Genomic DNA, 27,316 nt, shown 5'->3' with positions numbered 1-27,316 from the left:
GCAAAGTTGCTAAGATTGAAGTTCATTGATCTGACGAGCCTATAAAATAGCCACTGCCGTTTCCTTAACCACCAGCAGGATATTGAGAGATTTTTTTTTATTTTAAAAAAAGTGTCTTTTTCCGTTGAAAAAAATCAAGATTAACGCCTTGAGCTAAATTATGCAGCCGTTTCTGGACTGCGCGTCCCGCCACCGTTCCTTTCCGCTTTCCAAAACGGAAGCGTCTTCTCTACATTTTAAAAGTCTAGGGATTCCGAAGGAAACCGGAAGAGGCGGGGCGGCGCGGTTGCGAGAAGCCAACGGGCGATTTTTCTAGAGCTAGGAAGAGGGAAGAGAACTTCCTGTTAGGGGCCCTCGCGAGGCAGGGAAGCGGAAGGGCCGTTCTTCGAGGCCGGCGAGCCGAGATGGAGGCAGCCTCGCCGGCGGACGGGGTGACGGTGGTGTTCGAACGCGATTCCCGCGGAGCCCCGGCGCCCCCCGAGTGCCCGCATGGTGAGTTAATAGGTCTGGGCAGGTTGCCTGTTTTTGCCCCGCCCCCCTTACACAACAACCCTGCGAGGTAGGCAGGAGACAGCTGGAAATGCACCCCAATTGCTTCAAGGTGGAGAGTTTGCACTCCGTGCGTGTGCGTGTGTGTGTGTGTTTTGCTTGCTCACCCACATTTCTTTTTTATTTCTTTATTTTTTAAAATAATGTTTATTAAACATTTTTTTTAAAAAAAAAGACAAAAGAACCCAAAAAAGAAATATTGACACTTTCTTCTTTCCAATATCAATACTTATACATTTTCTCTCTCTTATCCTAATGTATCTTTTATACATATATTTCTTATATGTGTGTGTGTGTGTGTGTAGGTCTTTGGTTATTCGGGTTTTCTCCCGCGTAAAATTAGTAGTGTCTCTGCGACGTTTCGACGAAGTCTCATTCGTCATCTTCAGGCTTCAGCTTCGTGCTTCTGGGAGCAATGTGTGATTGCTACTGTTTCTTCATTTTTTACTGCTTTTAACCCCCACTAGCAGTTAAAAAGGAAGAAACAGCTGCAGTCACACATTTTTTCCCCGAAGCACGAAGCTGAAGCCTGAAGATGACGCATGAGACTTCGTCGAAACGTCGCCAAGACACTTCCAATTTTACGCGGGAGAAAACCCGAATAACCAAAGACCTACATACAAACACCCGCGAAAACCCCAGAAAACAAATAAATATATATATATATATATATATATATATATATATATCTCACTATAATATATTATATTATTCTAATTATTTTATTTACATATATCCTTAGATATACACGTGTACCCAATTTCCTTTCCACAATTCCTGCTTCTTCCGACTTGTTCTTCTATTTCTACTCCTATTTTATCCCTTATTTAAACTTTCCTTGCACTTCTCCTCCCACTTTTCCTCCAACCATTTATACCAGGGGTCTCCAACCTTGGTCCCTTTAAGACTTTAACACTTGTGGGCTTTGCTGGCTGAGGGACTCTGGGAGTCGAAGTCCACAAGTCTTAAAGGGACCAAGGTTGGAGACCCCTGGTATATACCATCTCTCCCATACTAAATAATATTCTGTTTCCTCTTTTTCTTGTATTTCTTTTTATTTGATGCCTTATTTAAAAACTCACCGCGCGGGAATGTCCTTCCAAATTAACTGCGATAACTGCATAAGTTTCTCTTATTTGTCTACAGGCAACACCTCCTTTAGTGACCGACGTTACAACGGCGCTGGGGAAAAAAAAAACGGGACGTAGGACCCATTTTTCACACTTAACGACCGTGTCAGCATCCCCGCGGGTCACGTGATTTATATTTGGACGCTTGGCAACTGACTCATGTTTATGACCGTTGCAGCGTTCCCCGGGTTATGTGGTCGACCTTTTGCCGCCCTTCAAAGTCAAGGGGGAAGCTGGGTTCACTTAACAACCCGGTTTTTCTCCGAAGACTCAGGGCGGCTTACAGTGTATAAGGCAATAGTCTCATTCTATTTGTATATTTTTACAAAGTCAACTTATTGCCCCCCCAACAATCTGGGTCCTCATTTTACCTACCTTATAAAGGATGGAAGGCTGAGTCAACCTTGGGCCGGGCTCGAACCTGCAGTAATTGCAGGCTTTGTGTTCTTAATAACAGGCTTTACCAGCCTGAGCTATCCGGCCCCTTTCCCCTTACTAATTTAACACCTGCAGGGGGATTGGCTTAATAAACGTGGCAAGGAAGGCCGTAAAATGGGGCAAAGCTCACTTAACAAATGTCTCGCTTAGTGACAGAAGATTCAGCTGTGGTCGTAAATCGAGGACTCCCTGGATTACAATTCACACTAATTGCAACCCATCTTAATTGTTACCTTCTTTTCAAGCCTGTTTCTCTGAGCTGTTCTTCTCATCCGTATATCCCTCAGGTTGTCTACGGGAAAGCCATACAGGTATTCCTCAACTTACGACCACAATTGAGCCCAAAATGTATGTTGCTAAAGGAGACATTCGTTAAATGGGTTTTGTACGACTTTTCTTGCCACCGTTGTTAAGTAAATCACTGCGGCTGTTAAGTTAGTACCTTAGTCGTTAAGTGAATTTGGTTTTCCCGTTGACTTTGCTTGTCCGAAGGTCAGATGACAGATTAACAGAATCGGATGGGACCTTATAGATCATCTAGTCCAACCCCCCACCCCCGCCTAAGCAGGACACCCTATGCCATTTCTGACAGATGGCACTCCAAGCTCTTCTTGGTCGCAAAAGGGGATCACGTAACCCCAGGACACTTTTTTTTTTTTTTTAATTGAAAGAGTTTTAAAAAAAACAAAAACATTTTTTCCCTTTTTTCCCCCCTCCCTCCTAAAAAACCCCCCTTCCTCCCTCTCTTCCTTCCCCGGCTTCCCGGTCAATCACAAGGTATTGTTATACATAAACCAAACATAGAATAAAATTTTCCTTCCAATCCAAATAACCACATCCAAAGCTTTTCATCTCCCAACCCCTCCCATTACATAAAATAACTTTCTAATTATTCAAAGGCAATCTGATATTTCTTAATCTGATATCTGTTTGTAGATAATCAATCCATTTTTTCCATTCAATTAAATATCTTTCCTGCGTATTGTCTTTTAAAAAAGCTGAGATTTTAGCCATCTCAGCCAAATTAATGACTTTCAGTATCCATTCTTCTATTGTAGGTATCTCTTCTTTCTTCCAGTATTGTCCAATCAACAGTCTTGCTGCTGTTATTAAATTCAGAATCAGTTTAGTCTCAGTCCCTGTACAATCCGTTATAATTCCCAAAAGGAAAAATTGTGGCAGGAACTTTATCTTCTTCTTCAGTACATTTTGAATAATCCACCAAATTCTTATCCAAAAGACCTTAATTTTCTTGCAAGTCCACCAAATATGAAAATATGTAGCGTCATCACAATCACACCTCCAACATTAACCCCGGGACACTTTAACCGTCATAAATACGAGTCAGTGGTCAAGCTTCCGATATAAATCACACGACTGTGGGGATGCTTCGGTGGGTCATAAGTGTGAGAAACGGTTGTAAGTCCCTTTTTCCGGTGGCGTTGTAATTTTGAACGGTCACTAAACAGACTGTTGTAAGTCGAGGACTTCCATTCGTGGTTCGGCATGTCCTCAAATGCCTTTTCAAAGCACTGACTGAAACAGGAGCTAATTTTAGTGGTTCCTTTTTCCTTATTCCTTTCAAAACCATGTTATTGGGAATTCCAAATATCCCAGCTGAGCAATAAACAAATTCCTAGTCTGACAAAATGCAGTCGTTTTTATTGTGTCTTTCCCACATCTCCATTTCTGATTATTATTATTATTATTATTATTATTATTATTATTATTATTATTATTATTATTATTATTATTTTCTTTGTTAGGTCCTACTCTTTTGTTTGCAAGAATTCTTTCAGGGAAAAGAGAAGGAAGAAGATTTTACGCTTGTTCGGCGTGTCGGGAAAGGAAAGACTGTCATTTTTTTCAGTGGGAAGATGAAAAGGTAAGTCAAAGCGAGACGTTTTAACAGAATTACTCTTCCTTTACTTTCCAAGGGATGATCGTCTTCTGTTTTTTTATGTGTCTTGCAGTGGAGAAATTATTCTCGTACACTTAAAATTGCTGGGTTGGTTTTTTTTTGGTTTTTTTTGGAATGTGCAGATTTCAAAATCTTGGATGGTAATGGGATTTAAAAAATAAATAAATCTGTAAATTGCTGGTAATTCCGGCAGAAGATAGAAAACAGAAGGTAGGAGAGAGAAGACAAAAAGTACGTTTTGGGGCATATTTCAATGTATGCTCCCGGCAGTGGTGAAATCCAATTTTTTTTTACTACCGGTTCCGTGGGCTTGGTAGGCGTGGTGTGGCTTAGTGGGCATGACTTGTGGGCGTGGCAGGGGAAGGATACTGCAAAATCTCCATACCCACCCCACTCCAGGGAAAGATATTGCAAAATCTCCATTTCCTCCCCACTCCTGGGGGAAGGATACTGCAAAATCCCCATTCCCACACCACTCCTGGGGGAAGGATACTGCAAAATCCCCATTCCCACACCACTCCTGGGGGAAGGATATTGCAAAATCTTCATTTCCTCCCCACTCCTGGGGGAAGGATACTGCAAAATCCCCATTCCCACCCCACTCTGGGGCCAGCCAGAGGTGGCATTTGCCGGTTCTCTGAACTGCTCAAAATTTCCGCTACCGGTTCTCCAGAACCTGTCAGAACCTGCTGGATTTCACCCCTGGCTCCAGGATTTAAAAACAAAACAATAGTTTTCTGAAGTATCTATCAGTTGTTCCAAAATAAAGGAGGGGGGGGGGAATATACACATACATATACAAAGCCTTGAGTTAGAAATATTTTTTTCTTTCTGAACCAGAAATTCAGAAAGAGAAAAAAAAAATTGCACTCGCATTTGGCGGAAATCTTGAAAACTACTGTAATCTTTCTTTTTCTTTTTTCCCTGTACATGTTCCTCAGATATCAGAAGCTCGTCTGTCAGCACAGGAAAAATACAACCGGAGTCATCGGCCCTCTAAAACTCATTCCGACAATGTAAAAAGGTATCGTTTGGGGTTGAAATGAATAGAACAGAATAGAATTCTTTATTGGCCAAATGTGATTGGACACACAAGGAATTTTTCTTGGTGCATTTGTTCTCAGTGTACATAAAGAGAAAATATACATTCGTCAAGAACCGTGAGGTACAACACTTAATGATAGTCATAGGGTACAAATAAGCAATCAGGAAACAATATCAATATCAATATAAATCGTAAGGATAGAATAGAATAGAATAGAATTATCAAACCTCCAAAATACCTTTTTCCAAAAAGTTTCCACAATTTTGGCCACTACTCTACATTTTCCTGTTGGAAGCAGATATTTTGGGAAGGACGAAGGGAAGAGCTACCATTGTACCATAAACAGAAGAAAGGCCACTGCCCCCCAAAGTTTGAAATCTAAGTGGGTGGGCACTTCAATTAAAGGGCGGGAACTTCAAGGCGATGCCCTCATACCAGTGGCTTTTCTGCTATAAGGTACAAGGAGTTCATCGCTCTACCGCCACCGAAAAGGAAGTTTTGTCAAGAATGTCAACAGCTCCTGTTGATACCTGAATGGGAAAGGCACTCTGGCCACCCAGTACTCTCTGATATCTCAGCGGCCCAGCTGAGAAGACCTAGCCAACTCCTCAGTGCTCTGGAGAACAAGAAGACGAACGCGCAGTATCTCTTCACCGATAGAAGTTGCCTCTTCCTGTTGGATCTTCTCATAGGACAAGGTTTCCGAAGGGTGCTTTGTGTTGGCACTCCAAGGTGAGTTCGTAGCGTTCTCCCCCATAGGTGGCCTTAACCTACGAATGGCCTTTTAGCCTTTGCCCTTGAAAAAACACGGAGCCAAAGCTACGGAATGCAGAATAACAAGAGTTGGAAGGGACCTTGGAGGTCTTCTAGTCCAACCCCCTGCTCAGACAGGAAACCTTATACCATTTCAGGCAAATGGTTATCCAATCTCTTCTTAAAAACCTCCAATGATGGAGCACCTACAACTTCTGGTGGCAAGCCGTTCCACTGGTTAATTGTCCTCACTGTCAGGAAGTTTCTCCTTAGTTCTAGGTTGACGTTCTCCTTGATCAATTTCAGGCTTCACGAACTGATCCAGTTGGAAGCTTCCTCCAAACGGAAGATCTCCATGAAGAGTCTTTTGCTAGATATTGATTTCCGGTAAGAAATTCCTGGAAAGGGGCAGAAGGAGAAAGGTGGAAGGGAGGGAGGAAAGATGGAAAGGGAGAGAAAGAGGAAAGAAGGGAAGGGAGGGGAAGAGAAGAGGAAGGAGGAAACGAAGGAGAGGAAAGACGGGGAAGGGGAAATAGAGAAGGAGGCGAAGGGATGAAGAAGGGGAGAACAGAACAAATTTCTGGCAAATTTGAATCAGTTTTTTAAGGGTTGTTTTAATTATGGTGTATGTTTCTGTTTGTATTTTATTTGCCTGTTCACCGCCCTGAGTCCTTCGGGAGAAGGGCGGTATACAAATTAAAACATCATCATCATTATTATTATTATTATTATTATTATTATTATTATTATTATTATTATTATTATTATTATTATTAATTAATTAAGTAGCTTCTTGGATGACAGTGTTTTCAAGGGGAAAAAACCAAGACAATCCAGTTGCCTTTTGAAAAAAAACACTTATGGGACACCCATGATCTGAATGATGGAGAATCTCCATTGACATAGAGAAGCAGAATGAGTTGATGGAAGAGGAAGAGGAAGGAAGGAAGGGAGAGAGGAAGGGAAGAAGAAGAAGAGAAGAAAGGAAAAGGGAAGGAGGAAGGGGAAGTAGAATGGTGGGGGGGGGAGCAAAGGAAAGAAGAAAAGTATGGAGGAAAAAAGAAGGGAAAGGGAAGGAAAGAGGGGAGAGAGAAAAAAGAAAGAAAAGGAAGGGAAGGGGAAAAGAGAGGACGGAAGGGGAAGGGGAGAAGGAAGGAAGGAAAGAAAGAAAGAAATAGGAAGGAAGGAAAGAAAGAAATAAGGAAAGAGGAAGGAAGGAAAGAAAGAAAGAAAGAAAAGGAAGGGAGGGAGGGAGAGGGAAGAAGAAGAAGAAAGGAAAAGGAAGGAGGATGGGGAAGTGGAATGGGGAAAGTAATGGAAAGAAGAAAAGGAGGGAGGAAAAGGAAAGGGAAGGATGGAAGAGAGGAGGGAAGAGAAAAAGAAAAAGAAAGGAAACGAAGGAGAGGAAGGAAGGAAGGAAGGAAAGAAACAGGAAGGAAAGAAAGAAATAAGGAAACAGGAAGGAAGGAAGGAAAGAAAGGAATGAAAGAAAAGGAAGGAGGGAGGAGAGGGAAGGAAGAAGAAGAAGAGAAGAAAGGAAAAAGGAAGGAGGAAGGGGAAGTAGAATGGTGGGGGGGAGCAAAGGAAAGAAGAAAAGTATGGAGGAAAAAGAAGGAAAAGGGAAGGAAAGAGGGAGAGAGAAAAAGAAAGAAAAGGAAGGAAGGGAAAAGAGAGGACGGAAGGGGAAGGGGAGAAGGAAGGAAGGAAAGAAAGAAAGAAATAGGAAGGAAGGAAAGAAAGAAATAAGGAAAGAGGAAGGAAGGAAAGAAAGAAAGAAAGAAAAGGAAGGAGGGAGGGAGAGGGGAAGAAGAAGAAAGGAAAAGGGAAGGAGGATGGGGAAGTGGAATGGGGAAAGTAATGGAAAGAAGAAAAGGAGGGAGGAAAAAGGAAAAGGGAAGGATGGAAGAGAGGAGGGAAGAGAAAAAGAAAAAAGAAAGGAAACGAAGGAGAGGAAGGAAGGAAGGAAGGAAAGAAACAGGAAGGAAAGAAAGAAATAAGGAAACAGGAAGGAAGGAAGGAAAGAAAGGAATGAAAGAAAAAGGAAGGGAGGGAGGGAGAGGGGAAGCGAAGACGAAGAAAGGAAAAGGGAAGGAGGATGGGGAAGTGGAATGGGGGAAAGTAATGGAAAGAAGAAAAGGAGGGAGGAAAAAAGGGAAAGGGAAGGATGGAAGAGAGAGAGGAAGAGAAAAAAGAAAAAAGAAAGGAAACGAAGGAGGGGAAGGGGGGAAGGAAGGAAAGAAAGAAACAGGAAGGAAAGAAAGAAATAAGGAAACAGGAAGGAAGGAAGGAAATAGGAAGGAAGGAAAGATATAGGACTGAAAGAAAGAAATAGGAAGGAAAGAAGGAAATAAGGAAGGAGGGAGGGAAGGAAGGTAGGTAGGTCGGTAGGTCAGTCAGATGGATGGACTTTTAGGAGACATTTGAGCATCTCAATGCCAAAGGAGAAATTTTTCAAGGGCGAAAGCAACAGAGACCTTTTTAATCAACTGATCGTCCACCTATATTTTGACGGCTGAAATCTCACTTGGACACCTAATTAGAAACAATTCCTTTGCAGGTATTCGCAGTTCTATCCCGAGGAGGAATTTTGTCACTATAACATGTTCAACCATTATTTCTTTGCCGGAGAGGTAAGGGCCAAATTCTGCGCCCATTTTATCAAGCCCAGCCCCCCCCCCTCACCCCCCAAGCTGGTGCAAGGAGCGACGGGCCGTTCCCGGACCCCTTCCCACGACTCCGCTTATCAGGACATGCCTGCCCTGATGGAATTGTATCCCAATTTTTAAATTAATTTTACGATGACAACACAAGACAGACCTATAGAACGCAAACACCGAATATGTGTTTTCTATTTACGTGTCGGTAACGGAATTCAAGGGATCCGTTAATGCCGTGCATGAGAACTCGGCTCTCTTGCAGGCTGCCTCCCGGGTGTGTGAGGAATTCCTGCAGGAAGACGGAGGGGGGCAGGTGGTCGTGGTGGCCGATCCCCCGTTTGGAGGCTTGGTGGAGGCCCTGGCGACTTCTTTCCAAAAACTGAGGGCAACCTGGAGCTCAGCAGGAGGGGCAGGTAACTCTTTCGGAGGAACCAGAACGAGGGTTGAGAAAATACCCACTGAGAAAATTCCTTTCCTTTCCTTTTCTTTCATTTCCTTCCCTTCCCTTCCCTTCCCTTCCTCCTTCCTTCTACACTCTACTCTACTCTAACCTAGTTTAGGTGACTAGCTAGGGTTTTGACATGATATAGGAAAGGATCACACTTAATGGCTATCTTCTACTGAAAACTCATTTAAAGTTTTTCAGCTAGCATGCCACAGTTCACAGCGAGCTGCAAAGTTTCTTTTGCAAAAATAGATCGTTTTAGCCCTAAATTGTTTGCAAAGGCAAAAAGCATATTTGCTGTGTTGTTCCTGGCAGAATCTTATTTGTATTTACATAAATTTATATCTATTTTATATCTATTTTATACCTATTTTATACCTATTTTTTATTTGTATGTGGTTTTATATTTTTCATATCTCTTTTTTAAAAATATTGTGAACAGTACGTAGATCTTTTCCCCGCTTCTTTTCCTCGTTAGGTTCTTCTACAAGCAAAGAGCTACCTATCCTTTGGATATTTCCGTATTTTTTTGAGCCACGCATTCTTGAATTTTTTCCAAGTTTCACAATGTTGGATTATCAGGTAAAGAGTCCTCTATCGAAATCTGTAAAAACAACGTTTTTGTCCACGTTTGAATGCCAATTTCTTTATGACTTCTGGAATCTCTCTAGTTCTGATTATGAATTTGGTTTAGTTTGGTTTGTGCTGAACCATCGATTGAATCCGTCCTTTAATTTTTTTCTAAAAAATGATAATAACATTTTCTCCCAAGAAAAGTTGGTGTCAGGGAAGGGAAAGATGCGGCTGCTTCAAAACATTTCTGGTAAGTGCGGTGTGCACATGATAGGACCCTTTTCTCGTGTGCCAAAAGTGCGCTTGTGCACACGCAACAGTGCGTGTGTTCTGTCCCCCTTCGCCTCCGTCCAAGCGATGGCTTAATTAGCTGGCACTATCAGCTCTGGCAGCAAACTAGTGAGCGTCTGCCAAGTGTCTCTGTTATCTCCCTCGACGCTGATGAGTCACCCAGGAACAAACAGTACTTCAGCTCTTAGTTAATCAGTTGATTTGCCTGCTACGAAGAGGCACAGCAGCCCTCGCTGGTTTTATATCCTGTGGGGTGTGGCTCCATGACTCAGCACTTCCTAGGCCTGCCCCACCCCTGCTTCTGTTGCTCCCGCCTCTCCTGCCTATGAAACCTAGGGTCCAGCCAGGCCTGATTGCCATCAGCTGGGTCTGAAGGCATGGCCTGGGGGGGAAAGAGTCAGGGGACGGAGGCCTCGTTATCTCCTCCACCTGGCCTGCCTCTGGCTCCTGGAGCTGAGCCAGGGAAGCCGGTGCTCCCGAGGTAAGTCCTGATGGCCCTTCCCCCTCACTTTCCAAGTCACTTTCTGGCAGGAGGCCTGGGTCGGGGGGCGCAGACACAACAGCGTGTGTGCTTACTGACACCCATAATGCAATGTGCACACCCTTGCGCATATGCGCACGATTCCCTTTGCCCCCCACACATGCACACATGCCCCCCCCGCTCCCCCTGCGCATGAAACCCCCCTCCCCCGTTTTGGGCTTAGCAAACCTTTCTGCAGCCTTCTGGACCCAAAAACGGGCTGGGGGGGGGGCGCACCACATCCCCCGCACTCCACTCCAATACGCTGGAAGATTTCTCAGCCTCCCTTTCGTTAACTACTCCTGCTTTTATTATTTTTTTAGGTTGATTATGACAATCACGCGCTATATAAGCACGGGAAAAAAGGCCGCAAACAGTCCCCGGTTCGTATTTTTACTAACCTCTCACCAGGTTCAATAGTTCTTCCCGCAGAAGAAGGATACAGGTAAAATCTCTGTTCAACAGAACGAATTATTTATTTATTTAAAAAAAATTACCCACAAAACCCACTGACGTGGCTTACCGCAGTGGCCCCCCCAACCTTTTGGGCACCATTCCCGTGGATGGAGTTTCGCTTGTTTGCGCGGACCGGTTTCTGGCACGCCACGGCCCGGTACCGGACCACAGGTTGGGGGACTCCTGGCTTACCGAGCCTCTGTTTAGTCAGGACTAGTCGCATCCTTTCTCATTGGTTTCTCTCGGTCAGGTTTTGCCCTGTCTGTCAGCGATACGTCAGCGCCGAGAACCGGCACTGTGACATCTGCAATTCCTGTACTTCAAAAGTGAGTCTTGTCCTTGAGAAGTTCTCTTGCGATGGTTGGTTGCTCCTTCATTTAGTTGCCCTGTCTTCAGTGGGTGGGGACAAGGCAGAATTCAGGCATCAGGATGCGGAATTCCTACACCGTGGCTACAACATGTTGTCTTCGGGTGGATGGATCTCTTAGTTTCATTTTACTAGAAAGAAGCCAGGAGAACTTTGTGGCAAAGTTATAGCTTGGAGTTGTGGCCCGCCAGCGGCCGGCAGAGCCGGCAGCAGATTCAGACAGTGAGGAGGTTGGGGAGGAAGTCCTGGAGTCTGGGGAAGGCTTGGACAATGGCTCTGAGTCGGAGGCACAGAGGGGGCCAATTTGATTGTAAATGATACTTTTGTTCTTTTAATCTATATGAAAATGAACGTATTTTTTCCCCCTGCAATAGGACGGCAGATGTTGGACTCATTGTAACCTTTGCAAAAAATGTGTAAAACCATGTAAGTTGTTGTGTTTTTTTAAAACAACATCTTTATAGTTTGGGATCAGGAGAATTCAAGATCAAATGGCCGTTAAAAAGTTTTAAGTGTTTTCGCTTTGTGGCAACATGACTCTCTGTCTGCCTGCCTGCCTGCCTGCCTATCTATATCTTTCTCTATATCTACCTACCTACCTACTTATCTATCTAATCTATCTATCTATTGGTATCTATCTATCTATCTATCTATCTATCTATCTATCTATCTATCTATCTATCTATCTATCTCTAATCTATATCTAATTACCTATCTATATCTATCTGTCTGTCTGTCTGTCTATATCCTATCTATCTTCCTATCTATATCTATCTAATTATCTAATTATCTCTCTCTCTCTCTCCAATTATAAATAATTAGATTAGATAGATAGGTAGGTAGGTAGGTAGGTAGGTATAGATCTATCTGTCTGTCTGTCTATCTATCTATCTATCTATCTATACATACCTACCTACCTACCTATCTATCTAATCTAATTATCTATCTATTTATCTATCTAATTATATCTATCTCTATCTATCTAATCTAATTATCTATCTAAATATATCTATTTATCTATCTATCTAAATATCTATCTAAATCTATCTATCTATCTATCTCATCTATCTATCTATTTTCTTGGATATCTTCTTAGGATTTTGAAATTTGATCTCCTTTTGATGCCGGTTAGTTATGGCTTCCAAAGGGTCCAGAAACAGCGACAGGGATTCTCATATTTGGGTCTGGGGCTTTAATGAAACATTTTATTGTACGTTTTATTGTAGATTCTTACTAAGTTGTTTTTTTAAAAACATCGTGCAGTGCAGTCCCCCGTTTTTCAAACATTGCCATTTTAAGACTTGTGGGCTTCAGCTCCCAGAATTTGCCCCACCAGCATGTTGGTTTAGCTGGTGGACAAAACAATTCAAACATTTTTATTGCTGCTTTTCATGAGGACTGAATCCTTCCTTCCTTCGGCAGCCTGGGTTCACTGTAGCACCTGCGGTCGCTGTGCTCTTCCCACTCACCCTTGCGAACAAACTCATGCCGGCTGCTTTATTTGTGGCGAAGCTGATCACAAACGCACCACGTGTCCAAATCGGCGAAGGATCGGCAGAACTGACCAGTAAGTTGGCTGGTAGGAATTCATTGGCCTGCTGATCTGGCAAAATGAGACCGGTTGTTTTGAGCGCTTCCTTGTTGGGTCCTTGGCGCTCTCGGAGCTTGGTGGCTCTCTTCCAGACGTTTCATGACCTAAATTAGGTAACATCATCAGTGCCCAAGGAGGTGGGATTTGCAGAAAGGAGGAGGAGAAGGGGGAGGGGGAGGAAAGGGAGGAGGAGGAGGACTGTGGGGTCCTTGGTGCTCTCTGAGCTGGGTGGTTTTCTTCCAGACGTTTCATGACCCAACTAGGTAACATCATCAGTGCCCAAAGGAGGTGGGATTTGAAGAAAAGGAGTAGGAGGAGGAGGGGTGGTGGTCCTTGTGCTCTCTGAGCTTGCTCGTTTTCTTGTATGTAGACGTTTCATGACCCAACTAGGTAACATCATCAGTGCCCAAAGGAGGTGGGATTTGAAGAAAAGGAGTAGGAGGAGGAGGGGTGGTGGTCCTTGTGCTCTCTGAGCTTGCTCGTTTTCTTGTATGTAGACGTTTCATGACCCAACTAGGTAACATCATCAGTGCCCAAAGGAGGTGGGATTTGAAGAAAGGAGGAGGAGGGGGAGGGGGAGGAAAGGGAGGAGGAGGAGGACTGTGGGGTCCTTGGTGCTCTCTGAGCTTGGTTGTTTTCTTGCAGACGTTTCATGACCCAACTAGGTAACATCATCAGTGCCCAAAGGAGGTGGGATTTGAAGAAAAGGAGTAGGAGGAGGAGGGGTGGTGGTCCTTGTGCTCTCTGAGCTTGCTCGTTTTCTTGTATGTAGACGTTTCATGACCCAGCTAGGTAACATCATCAGTTCCTGAAGGAGGTGGGATTTGAAGAAAGGAGGAGGAGGGGGAGGGGGAGGAAAGGGAGGAGGAGGAGGACTGTGGGGTCCTTGGTGCTCTCTGAGCTTGGTTGTTTTCTTGCAGACGTTTCATGACCCAACTAGGTAACATCCTCAGTGCTAGATGGCAGGGGAGTTGGCAGAGAGGAAGAGGAGGAAAAGGAGGAGGAGGACAAGTGTGGGTTCCTTGGTGCTCTCTGAGCTGGGTTCTTTTCTTGCAGGCATTTCATGACCAAACTACGTAACACCACGAGTGCAACACGCTGCATTAGATACCTGCACCAAATCCCACTCCCTTCTTGCACTGATGGTATTACCTAGTTTGGTCATGAAACGTCTGCAAGAAAACCACCCAGCTCAGAGAGCGCCAAGGACCCTCCGCAGTTCAACCTTGAGCTACAAAAATTATCTCCCGTGACTTCATTGTATAACTTATGGTTTATTAAATCACTACATCTGGTTTAACCGATGTTGTGTCCCACCCCCCACTCCGACGAACGAGTCAAGGAAGTCCGTGACCAACTTGGCAACGAAGCCTCTGCAGCTTGCCAAGTTCCTTCGAGGTTTATCAGGGCAGGCAGGAGTCCAAGTTGTGACTTCAGCGATAGGGTCCGATATCAGCAAACTCGAGAAGACTTTGCTTGACTCAAGGTTGGAATGCCAAAAGCAGGTCCTTTATATAGACTGTGGGGTGACTCCATGACTCAGCATTTATCCAGGCCTGCCCCACCCCTCCTTCTGCTGGCGTCGCCTCTCAGATCTCCGGAAGCGAGGGTCCATCCACACTGAATTGTCTTCAGCTGGATCTGCTGGCAGCTTCTGGGAAAGGGAGGGGTCAGAGGGAGTAGGGCCGAGTAATTCCAGTACCTGGCTGGCTTCCTGCTCTGAAGGCTGAGCCAAAGGAACACATGGTATATGAGTGAGGTTTATGGGACTTGTCCTTTCACTCCTGGAATCCTCTCCAGGCATGGGGCCAGGGCCGGGGACCGGAGTCATGACAGGCCGTTCATCTTCATTATCAGACTCGGAGTCTGATAAAAGGCCTGGTTGGAGACGGGAGGGGCCCGGCTGAGGAGAGGAGGGAGGACGAGGCACAACAACCTACTATGGCTTAACATTTTGGGTAAACCAAGCGATTTGAGTTTCAGGTGGATATTTTTGCCTGTTGGAAAGTACATATGGTCCCAGTGATTTCTAATTTCATAGCGTGGTTAATTTATGTAATGCCGTTTTCCCAGCTCTTTCATCCTTTCATGCCACAATTGTTGTTGTTGTTTTTTTCCTTCCCCTTCCCTTCTTCTGCAGAGATAGCAAAAAGGTCACGAAAAAGAAGAAATTGAAGAGGGTGTTTCTGGAGACAACATGTTGGAAAAAGGCCAAAATGGCAAGAAAAAGAAAAAAGAAAACCTAGAATAAAACGTTCCGTTATTAAACTGATTATTAAAAAAAAATCATTGGATTAACGGAAAAGGTTTATATTTAAAAAAAGAGTCAAATATGTCTTTGGGCACGTACAGGTAATCCTCAACTTATAACAGTTCACTTAGTGACTGTTCATAGTTACATCACTGAAAAATGTGACTTACGACCGTTTTTCACACTTACGACCGTTGCAGCATTCCCCATGGTCACGTGATCTAAATTGAAACCCTTGGCAACAGACTCATATTTACGACGGTTGCAGTGTCCCCGGGATCACGTGATCCCCTTTCGCGACCTTCTGACCAGCAAAGTCAACCAGGTTCATTTAACAACCGTTACTCACTTAACAATTGCAATGATTCACTTAACAACTGTGGCAGGCTGGGTCGTAAAATGGGGCAAAAGCCACTTCAGAAATATCTCACTTAGCACCATAAATATTGGGCTCCGTTGTGGTCATAACTTGAGGACCACCTGTATTTGAAAAAAATCAGCCCAATTTTTCCAAGTTGCAGGTGGCGAAGAGTGCTGTGTGTCATGGCCGGTTCCTCCAGCAGATGGCGCCAGTAGATTGGGGTTTTTTTTAGCGTCTATTTGCTGCCACCTAGTGGTAACCCATCCTAGCTGCTGCTTCCCCTAAAAACAAGCTGTGTTCTGCAGAGTTAAAAATGTGCAATTTGCAAACTGACTTGAACTCGCTTTGCGTGACCTGCTTATCTTGGTCTGGTGCTAAGAGTCTGTCATTTGCACCTCTATAACTGTCTGGTTCGGTTCTGCAACCCAACAAGAAAAACACAGACTTCAGAGGATCATTAGAACTGCAGAAAAAATAATGGCTACCAACCTGCCTTCCATGGAGGACCTGTATACTGCACGAATCAAGAAGAGGGCCGTGAAAATATTTGCAGATCCCTCGCATCCTGGACATAAACTGTTTCAACTCCTACCCTCAAAACGACGCTATAGAGCACTGCACACCAGAACAACTAGACACAAGAACAGTTTTTTCCCCGAAGGCCATCGCTCTGCTAAACAAATAATTCCCTCAACACTGTCAAATTAACTACTAAGACTGCACTACTATTAATCTTCTCATAGTTCCCATCACCAGTCTCTTTCCACTTATGACTGTATGACTATAACTTTTTGCTGGCAATCTTTATGATTTATATTGATATATTGACTATTAATTGTGTTGTAAATGTACCGTGATGAACGTATCTTTTCTTTTATGCACACTGAGAGCATATGCACCAAGACAAATTCCTTGTGTGTCCAATCACACTTGGCCAATAAAATTCTATTCTATTCTATTCTATTCTATTCTATTCTATTCTATTCTATTCTATTCTATTCTATTCTATTGTGGTTGTGGACGTAGAAAGTGACACCCCCTCCTCCCAAAAAAGGCCTTTTGAAGACCATGCAGGAAATGGGATGTTTGGGCAACTGTTTCCCTGCTAGGTGGGCCGAAGGGAACGGTTCAGCCAGCTCCGTGCAAGGGCCCAGCTCCAAAAACTGGAACCTGGTGAGATCTTTTTCAGGCGGATCCATTTTATTCAAAAGGCCTAAGCTTTTGAGTCTGAAAAGATGCTCTTCCAGAAATACTGAGAAGAGTCAAGGAAGGGCACCCAAAAGTGGGACATTCGTTGTGGGAGCTTCATCCCTGGAGGTTTTCAAGAAGAGAACGGACAGCCATTTATCCGGAATGGCATTGGGTCTCTCGTAATAGAGCAAGGGGTAGGACTAGAGGACCTCCCAGGTCCCTTCCGACCCTACGATTCCATTATCTGTGTTGTGGGCCAGAGGATGGTCCCTGGGATGGTGGATCGACCTTTTCCAGGTCTGGGCTCCATGATCTGGCAGTGGTTGGAGAAGCTTGAGGCAGGAGGAGGAGGAAGGAGGAGAAGGAGGGAGAGGAAGAGGAGGAAAGAAGGAGAGGAGAAGAGGAAGTAGAAAGAAGGGGGTGAAGGAGGAGGAGAAGAGGATGAAAGAATAGGAGGAGAAAAGGAAAGGTGAAGGAGAAGGAGAAAGAAGGGAAGAGGAGAGGAAGAGGAGAAAAGAACAGGAGAAAGAGAAGAGGGGGTGAGGGAGGAGGAGAAGGAGGGAGAGGAGGAAAGAATAAAAGAGGAAGAGGAGAGGAAGGGGAGAAGGAGGGGAGGAAGAGGAGGAAAGAAGAAGAGAAGAAGAAAAGAAAAGAGGTGGAGGAGGAGAGGGAAAAGAGGAAGTGGAGAGGAAGGAGAAACGGGGGAAGGAGGAGAGGAAGAAGAAGAGAGGAAGGAGGAAGAGGAGAAGAAAAGGATGACAAGGAGGGGAGGGAAAAGGAGAAACAAGGGGAGAGGAGAGGAAAAGGAGGAAAGAAGAGGAGAAGGAGAAGAGAGGAAGGAGAAAGAAGGGGAGGAGAAAAGGAAGAAGGAGAAAGAATGGGGGAAAAGAAAAGGAGAAGGAGAAAAGAAAGGAGGAGGAGGAGGAAGGAGAAGGGGGGAAGGAGGAAGAGGAGGAAAGAAGAAGAGGAGGAGGAGGAGAGAAAGAAGAAGAGGTGGAGGAGGAGGAGGAAGGAGAAAGAAGGGTGGAAAGGAGGAGAGGAAGAGGAGGGAAGAACAGGAGAAAGAGAAGAGGGGGTGAAAGAGGAGGAGGAGGAGAGGAAGGAGAAGAGAGGAAGGAGAAAGAAGGGGGGAAAGGAGGAGAGGAAGAGGAGGAAAGAAGACGAGAGAAGGAGGAGACCCCCACCCGTCCACCTTCCCCCCGGGGCCTTCGGGGCAGAGGAGAGGAGGCGAGCGCTGGGGAGGGCAGACGGGGGAAGGAGAGCCGGGCCTTCGTTGCCGACGCCGCTTCCGCTCCGGAGCCTCCGACGCCGCCCAGAGGCCGGGGAGCAGCGCCGGGGACCGGCAGCAGCACCGGCAGCAGCAGGAGGAGGAGGCGGAGGAGGAGCCCGGGCGGCCGGCCAGGTGCGCGCCGGTTGGGGGCCGCGGGACGGGGAGGGGGCTCCTTGGAAGGGAGGGGCGCTTTCCTCCTCCCCCCCCCCTTCCTCCTCTTCCTCTTCCTCCTCTGGCCCCTTTCACAGCTACCACCTTCCTCCTCCTCCTCCTTCTCCTCCTCTTCCTCTTCTTCCTCCTCCTTTTCCTCCCACTCCTTACAAAGCTACCGTTGAACTCTTCTTCCTCTCCTCTTCTTCCTCCTCCTCCTCCTCTTCTCATCGTTCCCATCGCCCATCTCCTCCCACTTATGACTGTATGACTGTAATTTTGTTGCTTGTATCCTTACGATTTATATTGATATTGATTGTTTCCTGATTGCTTATTTGTCCCCTATGACTATCATTAAGTGTTGTATCATTAAGTGTTAAATTTGTAACCTATGACTATCATTAATAAGCATTGTATCTTGATGAAGGTATCTTTTATGTACACTGAGAGCATATGCACCAAGAGAAATTCCTTGTGTGTCCAATCACAATTGGCCAATAAAAAATTCTATTCTATTCTATTCTACTCTACTCCACTCCACTCCATTCCATTCTACTCTAATTCATTCTATTCTATTCTATTCTGTATCCTTACGATTTATATTGACACTGTTTCCTGCTTATTTGCACCCTATGACTATCATTAAGTCTTGTACCTTATGATCCTTGATGAATGTATCTTTTCTTTTATGTACACTGAGAGCATATGCACCAAAGACAAATTCCTTGTGTGTCCAATCACACTTGGCCAATAAAAATTCTATTCTATTCTATTCTATTCTATTCTATTCTATTCTATTCTATTCTACTCTACTCTACTCTACTCTACTCTACTCTACTCTACTCTACTCCACTCCACTCCACTCCACTCCACTCCACTCCACTCCACTCCACTCCACTCCACTCCACTCCACTCTGTATCCTTACGATTTATATTGACCATTTCCTAACTGCTTATTTGCACCCTATGACTATCATTAAGTCTTGTATCTTATGATTCTTGATGAAGGTATCTTTTCTTTTATATACACCGAGAGCTTATGCACCAAAGACAAATTCCTTGTGTGTCCAATCACACTTGGCCAATAAAATATTCTATTCTATTCTTTTAAAAAAAAGGATTGCTTTCAAATCAGTAGCTGGAAGCATTGCCTTAAACGGAACGAATGCCTGCAGCATGATTCCACCAATCTTACTCACCCTTTCTTGAGACACATATACACCATCTCTTTCTTACTAGAGTGTAAAGGAGGTGACCGTGGCAGGATTATGCAAGATTTATTATCGGGGAGACCAAAGTGTAGCTTCTGTCCCAGCTGTTGTGCTAGTTGCCTTCTGGCGTTTTGTTCACTCAGATATTTCACTCTCTGGGCACAATGAGAATATATCTGCTGAACAAAACTCCACACTGGCAACAGGAAAGGCATCCGGCCAGTAAACGGCTCCATTCAGTTGCCCTGACTCCACGCCGATGGAATGGATTACAGGATCATTAAAAGACCCAAAACATTGAGTTAGAAGATTGGGGAAAAATTTGGGAGAAAAACTACACATTAACAAAATCTGTCACATATAAAGAAAACCAGTATAAAATGTTCTATCGGTGGCATATTGCCCCCACAAGACTCGCAAAAATGTACCCAACCTAAAACCTAATTGCTGGAAATGCAAACAAGTACAAGGTACCTACTTCCATGTATGGTGACTTTTGCCCAGAAGTTAAAAAATTCTGGGTTAAAATACAAAAATGGCTAAAAGAAATCACACGCTGTAATATAGAATTGAAACCTGAACTGTTTCTTCTGGGGATTATTAACGGAAATTACCCTAAAAGGATTAAATATTTGATTATTCATATAACCGCAGCAGCGAGAATCAGACTCGCATGCAAGCCTGGAAAATATCCACTATACCAACAGACTGTGCAATAATCTGGAAAATTTTCAAATGTGCAGAAATGGACAAACTTACTTTAGAATTAAATAATGAGGAAGACTCGGAATACCATTTAACTTGGGAAAATTGGTATCAATGGATAGAAATTAAAAATAAGGAATGCGTAGAATAAAATAAGATACAAAATGTGTTTAAATATGTCGATTAATTAGCAATATGTGGGAATAGATGTACAAAGTTAAGAACTGTGTACTGTCAGAATGACGTAGAATTGTATAATTATGACGGATGCATTTTTCTTATAGATGTATTTTAACTTGTATTTTAGAATTTTAAATATTAATAAAGGTTTAAAAAAAAAAGACCCCCCAAAATAATAATAATTCCAATCAGTTGCTGTTCAAAGTTTCTCCAGTCACACAGATTCAATTAATCTGAGCTAATCCTCATCATGGTTTATATATTTTGGATTCCAGGTACTGATATATTATATATTATATATTTTGGATTCCAGGTACACACCATGCCGGCTTTCAGGCAAGTTGGAGAGAAGCAACTTCCTCAAGAAGTTACTTTTATGGCTTGGTCTCCTAAGAGGGATCTGATCGCCTTGGCAAACAGAGTGGGAGAGGTAGGTGGTCCTATGGAGAGTGGGGCGCACGAGTTGTAGGGCACTCAAACAAAAACTTGGGATCAACTGTCAATCTTCTCAAAGAGTTGACTTTGCAGTTGTGGAAACTTGATCTGGGTCAGAGGGTGTGGGGAACCATGGCCCTTTGATGACGTGTGGACTTCAACTCCCAGAATTCCTGAGCCAGCATGAAATTCTGGAGTTGAAGTCAAGGGTGAAATGCTCCCGGATCGGACCGGATCACGCGAGCCGGTAGTGATTGCAGCTGGTAGTTCGGCGATCGCTCCGCTCACCCGCCCGGGTGTCATTACTTCCTGGTTTTAACTAGGAAGTAATGTGTTTTTTACCTTCTGCGCATACGCAGAAGGTTTTGGTCATGTGCAGAAGGTCTGCGCGCAGATGTGACGCACGCGGCGCATGTACTTCCGAATCGGTAAGGAAGGTAAGTAGATTTCACCCCTGGTTAAAGTCCACGAGTCCACAAGTCATCACAAGGGCCTGGTTCCCCACCTTTGCTCGCTCGGGAATTCTGGGAGTTGAGGTCCAAAAGTCATCAAAGGGCCATGGTTTCCCATCCTTGCTGGCTCAGGAATTCTAGGAGTTGAAGTCCACAAGTCACACAAGGGCCTGGTTCCCCACCCTTGCTGGCTCAGGAATTGTGGGAGTTGAAGTCCACAAGTCACACAAGGGCCATGGTTCCCCACCCTTGCTGGCTCGGGAATTGTGGGAGTTGAAGTCCACAAGTCACACAAGGGCCATGGTTCCCCACCCTTGCTGGCTCAGGAATTCTGGGAGTTGAAGTCCACAAGTCACACAAGTGCCTGGTTCCCCACCCTTGCTGGCTCGGGAATTCTGGGAGTTGAGGTCCAAAAGTCACACAAGGGCCTGGTTCCCCACCCTTGCTGGCTCAAGAATTCTGGGAGTTGAGGTCCAAAAGTCATCAAAGGGCCATGTTTCCCCATCCTTGCTGGCTCGGGAATTCTAGGAGTTGAAGTCCATAAGTCACACAAGGGCCTGGTTCCCCACCCTTGCTGGCTCAGGAATTCTGGGAGTTGAAGTCCACAAGTCACACAAGTGCCTGGTTCCCCACCCTTGCTGGCTCGGGAATTCTGGGAGTTGAGGTCCAAAAGTCATCAAAGGGCCATGGTTTCCCATCCTTGCTGGCTCAGGAATTCTAGGAGTTGAAGTCCACAAGTCACACAAGGGCCTGGTTCCCCACCCTTGCTGGCTCGGGAATTCTGGGAGTTGAAGTCCACAAGTCACACAAGGGCCATGGTTCCCCACCCTTGCTGGCTCGGGAATTGTGGGAGTTGAAGTCCACAAGTCACACAAGGGCCATGGTTCCCCACCCTTGCTGGCTCAGGAATTCTGGGAGTTGAAGTCCACAAGTCACACAAGGGCCTGGTTCCCCACCCTTGCTGGCTCAGGAATTCTGGGAGTTGAAGTCCACAAGTCACACAAGGGCCTGGTTCCCCACCCTTGCTGGCTCAAGAATTCTGGGAGTTGAGGTCCAAAAGTCATCAAAGGGCCATGTTTCCCCATCCTTGCTGGCTCGGGAATTCTAGGAGTTGAAGTCCACAAGTCACACAAGGGCCTGGTTCCCCACCCTTGCTGGCTCAGGAATTCTGGGAGTTGAGGTCCACAAGTCACACAAGGGCCGTAGTTTGGTTCCCCATCTCTGATCTGGATGACTCTTTCGTACCTTGTTCCAGAGGTTCATGATTGAAAGAGGTTGTGCAAATTCATTTCCGATTTGCTTGCCGCGTCAGATGATTTAGGAACCAGGCAAGGCTGTGGATTCCACGGGAGATCTCGCCCTGTGATTGGCAGTAGGAATCACCTTGAGGATACGGAGTTTTAGAAGGCTTTGCTTTTCTTCCTTCTAAAGGTGGACGTGACTTCATCTCTCCATCTCTTTCTAGGTATTGCTTCACCGGCTGGCAAATTTTCAGCGAGTTTGGAGTTTGCCGCCAAATGAAAACACAGGCAAAGAAGTATCGGCGCTCGCCTGGAGACCAGACGGCAAAAGTAATGTTTGACAAAGTAAAACTTTATATTAAAGGTTCACTTTTCGGATGTCTGTATTTCCCCGCCAGAGCTAGAAAACCCTGCAGGTAGAAGAATTCTTATATAGGTGGTCAGAGGTGAAAGCGTTATGTGTTTGAAAAAAAAAATATATATCCTGCATCGTGCTACAGTTTTCCATCGTCTCGAGTTAAAACTTTTTTATTAGTTTTATCGAAAGTATACAATGCAAAGGAAAAGAAGCATAGAAAAGTAAGAAGGGAGGAAAGGGGAAAAAATGGTGCATAGTGCAATGGAACTATACACTATATAAAAAGGGACACGATGGCTCAGTGGCTAAGACGCTGAGCTTGTTGATCGATAGGTCGGCAGTTCAGCGGTTCGAATCCCTAGCGCCGCGTAACGGGGTGAGCTCCCGTTCCTTGTCCCAGCTTCTGCCAACCTAGCAGTTCGAAAGCACATAAGTCAAGTAATAAGTCAAGTATAGGGTCTCCTGCTTATGCAGGGGGATGGGCTAGAAGACCTCCGAGGTCCCTTTATTCTTCCTCATTACATCTTTCTGGTAGCCTTGTTTACTGGATGTGTTGTCTGGGATATTTGCTAAAAGTTGGTTACGAACAATTGAATCTTTAGCCATAGCGTTTATGATTATCCACAAATGGTTTGTCTCTCTTTTTTTTAAATTTACATTTATATCCCGCCCTTCTCCGAAGACTCAGGGCGGCTTACACTATGTCAAGCAATAGTCTTCATCCATTTGTATATGATATACAAAGTCAACTTTTATTGCCCCCAACAATCTGTGTCCTCATTTTATCTACCTTATAAAGGATGGAAGGCTGAGTCAACCTTGGGCCTGGTGGGACTTGAACCTGCAGTAATTGCAAGCAGCTGTGTTAGTAACAGACTGTCTTAGCAGTCTGAGCCACCAGAGGCTCCTTTCAAAGCGATACCGTAAAAAATCTTACTAGCGAATGGGCCTTCCTTCCTTCTCCTCTTTTCTCCTCCCTACTTCTGGTTTCTAGTCCTGGTTGATCCCAGATCTTAAAGGAAGTGTTTTCTACGCCAGGGGTCTCCAACCTTAGTAACTTTAAGGTTTGTGGACTTCAGCTCCCAGAGTTGAAGCTGTGTCGTGTCCCACTCCTCCTCTGACGGCCGGGTCTGGGAAGTCTGTATCCAGCGTGGCCACGAAGCCTCTGCATCTTTGCCAAATTCCTGTCAGAGTTCTCAGGGCAGGCAGGAATCCAAAGTGTGACTTCAGCAACCAGATGAGACTTTGCTTGACTCAAGGAATGCCAAAAAGCAGACCCTGTGGCTCCATGACTCAGCACTTATCCAGGCCTGCCCCTCCCTTCCTTTTGCTGACGTCGCCTCTCCATTCTCCGGAAGCGTGGATCTGTCCACCCTCCAGCTGCCGGCAATTCTAGCTCGTGACTGGCTTCATGCTCCTCATGCTCACATGCTGGGGGGGGAGTTTATTTGCTCAGTCTGTCCAGGCATGGTGCCAGGACTGGGGGCTGGAGGCATGCCAGGCCCTTGTCTTCATTATCAGTCTCTGGCTGAGATAGCAGGAGATGGGAGGGGCCCGGCTGCAGAGAGGGGGGCGGGCGAGGCGCAACAAGCTGACTGAGGAACTCTGGGAGTTGAAGTCCACAAGCCTCAAAGTTACTAAGGTTGGAGACCCCTGTTCTACGCACCGCATGTTTTAATTTCCCACCCTCACCTCCAATTGTTTTTGCAGTTCTGGCTTTTGGACTTGCGGATACGAAGAAAGTTATCCTGTGTGATGTGGAAAAGCCGGAGAGTTTGCATTCTTTTTCGGTCAGCGTTCCTCTGACGTTCATGTACTGGATGGAAGTTACAGAAGAAAACAGGTGGCGTTGAAATTCAAGATTAAACCATCATGGCTTAATGGTTTTATTCAGGTTTTATTCAATCTAAAAAATTTTCCCTACCGGTTCTGTGGGCGTGGCTTAATTGGTGGGCGTGGCTTGGTGGTCAGGTGACCGGGTGGGCGTGGCCAATAATAATAAATAATAAAAATAATAAACAAAGTACACAAAACAATAAGAGGTACCAAAAACCAACTTTCACAGTTTACACACACACAACACAACACAACGGACTCACACACAATGTAAAAGCAGCTGCACTTCACCCAAAATAGCTCAAAACCAACTTTTACACTTTACACACACACAACACAACACAATACAACTGACACACACACATACACACACACACACACATAAAATGCCACATACAGATTTTGTGTGTTTGTGTAGTTAAGAGTGAAACACTACAGAAACACACCAAATCTCAGAAAGCTGCACAAATATTTTATGATTTTATTTTATTTATATTTATAGATAAAAGCAGCTAAATTTAAAACTTCCTTAACTTTAAATTGCTATGTCTAAAAAAAAATAAAACTCCTAAAAAAAAACCCAATTAACTGTTTTTTTAAAGCTTCCCCCCCCCCAAAGAAAACCCAAGTTACTTACCCATTTCAAGGGACAAGGCAGGCAGATTGAGTTGCTCACCGATGAGATGGATTGCAGGTAGGCAGATTGAGTTGCTAGCTGATGCAATTGATTGCAGCAGCCGAAGCAAGGCTGGAATAGCGAGCGAGACCGAAAGAAGCAGCAAGCTGCCAAGTAGGCAAGTGGGGACTGGGCAATTGGGTGGGCATGGGTGTGGGGTGGGCAGGGATTTTTGCTATGGGTTCTCCGAACTACCTTCCCCCATCGCTACCGGATCGCCCGATCCAGTCCGAACCAGGAGCATTTCTCCCTTGGTTTTATTAATATTCCCCTACAACTCCCGTCCCTAAAAACCCAGAACTGTCCCAATTAAGTCCAGGCACCAGCAGAGCGATGCCAGTCCACAGAGCGATGGCCGGTGAGTCCACCAGACACTTGAAACTAAACAGGCAAAATTAAATCAACAACACAAGAGGGTTCATGAGGCAAGAAAAAGTCCAGTGTTCGCAAGACACGAGCCAAAGTCAAGGCCTGGGGACAATCCAAAGCGAGGCAGGAATCACAACACACAGTGACCAGAAAACACACAGCTAGGAAACGGACACATTGTTATCCAGCTTCCCCCCCTCCACCCCCACCATCAATCTGCTGTGCTAAATAGCCAGCTTCCGTTGCAGCCCATCAAGAAAGGCAAGTCTGCCTCCTTGCGAGTAACCTGGCTGACCTTCTCTGCTCCTGCCTTTTGTCTGCCTTGCGTGTTCTTGGATCAAGGGCAGAAGGCAGTTCCTCTTCCTCTTCTTCACTGACCGGGCTCCAGCTGCATCCTTTCCTCACCTGGAGCCTCAGCTACAGCTGTGCTTCAGCCAAAACCTCTCAGGTGGCTTCTTGGAGCCATTGACCAACTCCCCTCCAGGCGTACCTGGAATTGGTTCATCTTCCCCTGAGTCGACATCTGGAGAGGGGAGTCATCATAACAATTCAGTTGGAATATCGATAATAATTTAGATCCAAGTTTCTATTACTGTATTTTTCGGACTATAAGATGCACCAGAGTATAAGACACACCAAGATTTCGAAGAGGAAAACAAGGAAACAGAAAAAGTTTTTGGTCTTCACATGTTCGGTTTTTGCCCTCCCCGGCCCCCAGAAGCACTCTGCAGGCCTTCCAAACCTTCCGTGCATCCTGTTTTTCCAAAAAACGGGCCTGTTTTTGGCAAAAATGGGACACGCAGGGTGAGGTTTTGGGAGGCCAAAAATGGCTGTATTCGGTGTCTAAGACGCACCGACATTTCCACCCTCTTTTGGGGGGAGGAGTGTGTCTTATCTTCTGAAAAGTACGGTAATTATTTTGAAATCAGCCTTCAAAGTGGGTGGTTCTAGCATTTGTAACTTTTGCACCCGTGTTTGGGAATAAGGTTCTGAAACGTAGTTTCAGTTTTACCGGGATCTTCCAGGCATTGAATCCAAGTATCGTTCTTTCATTTCAGTGTTCTCACTTCGTTTTATAACGCTGAAGACGAGTCCAGTCTTCTCCTTCCTAAGTTGCCTGCCTTGCCAAAGAAGTAAGTTGTGTTGTCAGGGGGGGGTGTTGTGACCCAGGCCCAAGTAGGTAATAGGAAACTCAAGTCAGTGAAAAAACAAACAAACTTTATTCGAACAGCTAAGAATTACTTCATTCCCAGCATAGTTCAACTAAATTAAAACAAATTCCTCCCAACATAAATTCCTCAGTCCTGTCGCAAGCCTTGGTCCAATTAGGCAAACTGCCAAAGGCCTTTCTTGGCAAACGTTCAGAAGTCACAAAAATAAATGCAAGATGTAGACGAAGCAGAAGATGCAGCTACCAACATTGTTTTCCGGCAAAGCCCACATACCATTGCTGGTCTTTTAAGCCTTATGGGAGGGACCAATCATCTCTTGGCTCTACTCCCAAGTTGTCCTCTTTGCTTGAGCTGCTCTTGCCTTCTGGCAGCTCTTCTCATGCGTGCATTAGGAACAGGCTCCTCCTGTTCCTCTGCCTCACTACTGTCAGCCTCTGGAGTCCGCACATCACTCCCCGATGGCCCTGGCCCCACCTCAGCTTCATCGCTGTCCGACTCAGTTGCCAGCTCCGCAGGCTGCTGGCAGACCACAACAGGGGGAAGCAATGAAGTTGTGGAAGTGTGTAGGGAGCCTGGCCTCCAGAAACCTTTGATGGTTGAATGAAGCCGTTTTTAGAACTGGAGGCAGTTTCTGACGTTGAACATATGCCTGAATTTGTGGCCTGATTGTTGGCTGTTTTATGATTTTAGATTTTTTTTTTACACAAAGATTACTCAGAAGT

The 27,316-nt window shown here is 45.0% G+C and overlaps 2 protein-coding genes across 8 annotated transcripts in view; both read left to right on the top strand.

Annotated features, from left to right (window-relative positions):
- Positions 1-344: 344 nt before the first annotated feature.
- ZCCHC4 (zinc finger CCHC-type containing 4) lies at positions 345-16,291 on the top strand. 4 transcript variants are annotated; one of them, XM_058193527.1, is made up of 14 exons: positions 345-492; positions 3,884-4,002; positions 4,980-5,062; positions 5,540-5,815; positions 6,110-6,223; positions 8,394-8,466; positions 8,756-8,906; positions 9,417-9,520; positions 9,711-9,761; positions 10,646-10,767; positions 11,029-11,104; positions 11,520-11,571; positions 12,568-12,712; positions 14,877-16,291. In XM_058193527.1, exons 1-14 carry the CDS (start codon positions 405-407, stop codon positions 14,980-14,982), a joined length of 1,560 nt encoding a protein of 519 aa, XP_058049510.1. In that variant the 5' UTR covers positions 345-404; the 3' UTR covers positions 14,983-16,291. The 4 variants fall into 4 exon arrangements, with proteins under 4 accessions (XP_058049510.1, XP_058049511.1, XP_058049512.1 ...); XM_058193528.1 differs by having other exon boundaries at positions 6,143-6,223; positions 14,877-16,289; XM_058193529.1 differs by lacking the exon at positions 9,711-9,761 and having other exon boundaries at positions 14,877-16,289.
- Positions 16,292-17,834: 1,543 nt separating this feature from the next.
- The window catches only part of ANAPC4 (anaphase promoting complex subunit 4), a 55,437-nt gene continuing 45,955 nt past the window's right edge, over positions 17,835-27,316 (top strand). For 2 of the 4 annotated variants that reach the window (XM_058193378.1, XM_058193377.1), the window contains exons 1-5: positions 18,108-18,224; positions 20,369-20,485; positions 22,408-22,513; positions 24,252-24,384; positions 26,481-26,555. In XM_058193378.1, the coding sequence (XP_058049361.1) occupies positions 18,219-18,224; positions 20,369-20,485; positions 22,408-22,513; positions 24,252-24,384; positions 26,481-26,555 (437 nt within the window). In that variant the 5' untranslated portion in view covers positions 18,108-18,218. Of the gene's footprint in view, positions 17,942-18,107; positions 18,225-20,368; positions 20,486-22,407; positions 22,529-24,251; positions 24,385-26,480; positions 26,556-27,316 lie in introns of those variants that run through there. The other 2 variants (XM_058193379.1, XM_058193380.1) reach the window with 2 other exon arrangements.

This window comes from Ahaetulla prasina, chromosome 8 (genome assembly GCF_028640845.1).
Source record: "Ahaetulla prasina isolate Xishuangbanna chromosome 8, ASM2864084v1, whole genome shotgun sequence".
Lineage (NCBI taxonomy): Eukaryota > Metazoa > Chordata > Lepidosauria > Squamata > Colubridae > Ahaetulla > Ahaetulla prasina.
The sequence above is the reverse complement of the archived record's forward strand: the minus strand, read 5'-3'. Positions and strand labels throughout refer to the sequence as shown.

Bases quoted from the DNA above. Each gene is read 5' to 3' on its own strand.
- ZCCHC4 (XM_058193527.1), top strand. From the start codon at position 405: ATGGAGGCAGCCTCGCCGGCGGACGGGGTGACGGTGGTGTTCGAACGC. The intron at 10,768-11,028 runs GTAAAATCTCTG...TCTCTCGGTCAG, and splicing joins CCCGCAGAAGAAGGATACAG to GTTTTGCCCTGTCTGTCAGC. The intron at 12,713-14,876 runs GTAAGTTGGCTG...CTTCTTCTGCAG, and splicing joins AGGATCGGCAGAACTGACCA to AGATAGCAAAAAGGTCACGA.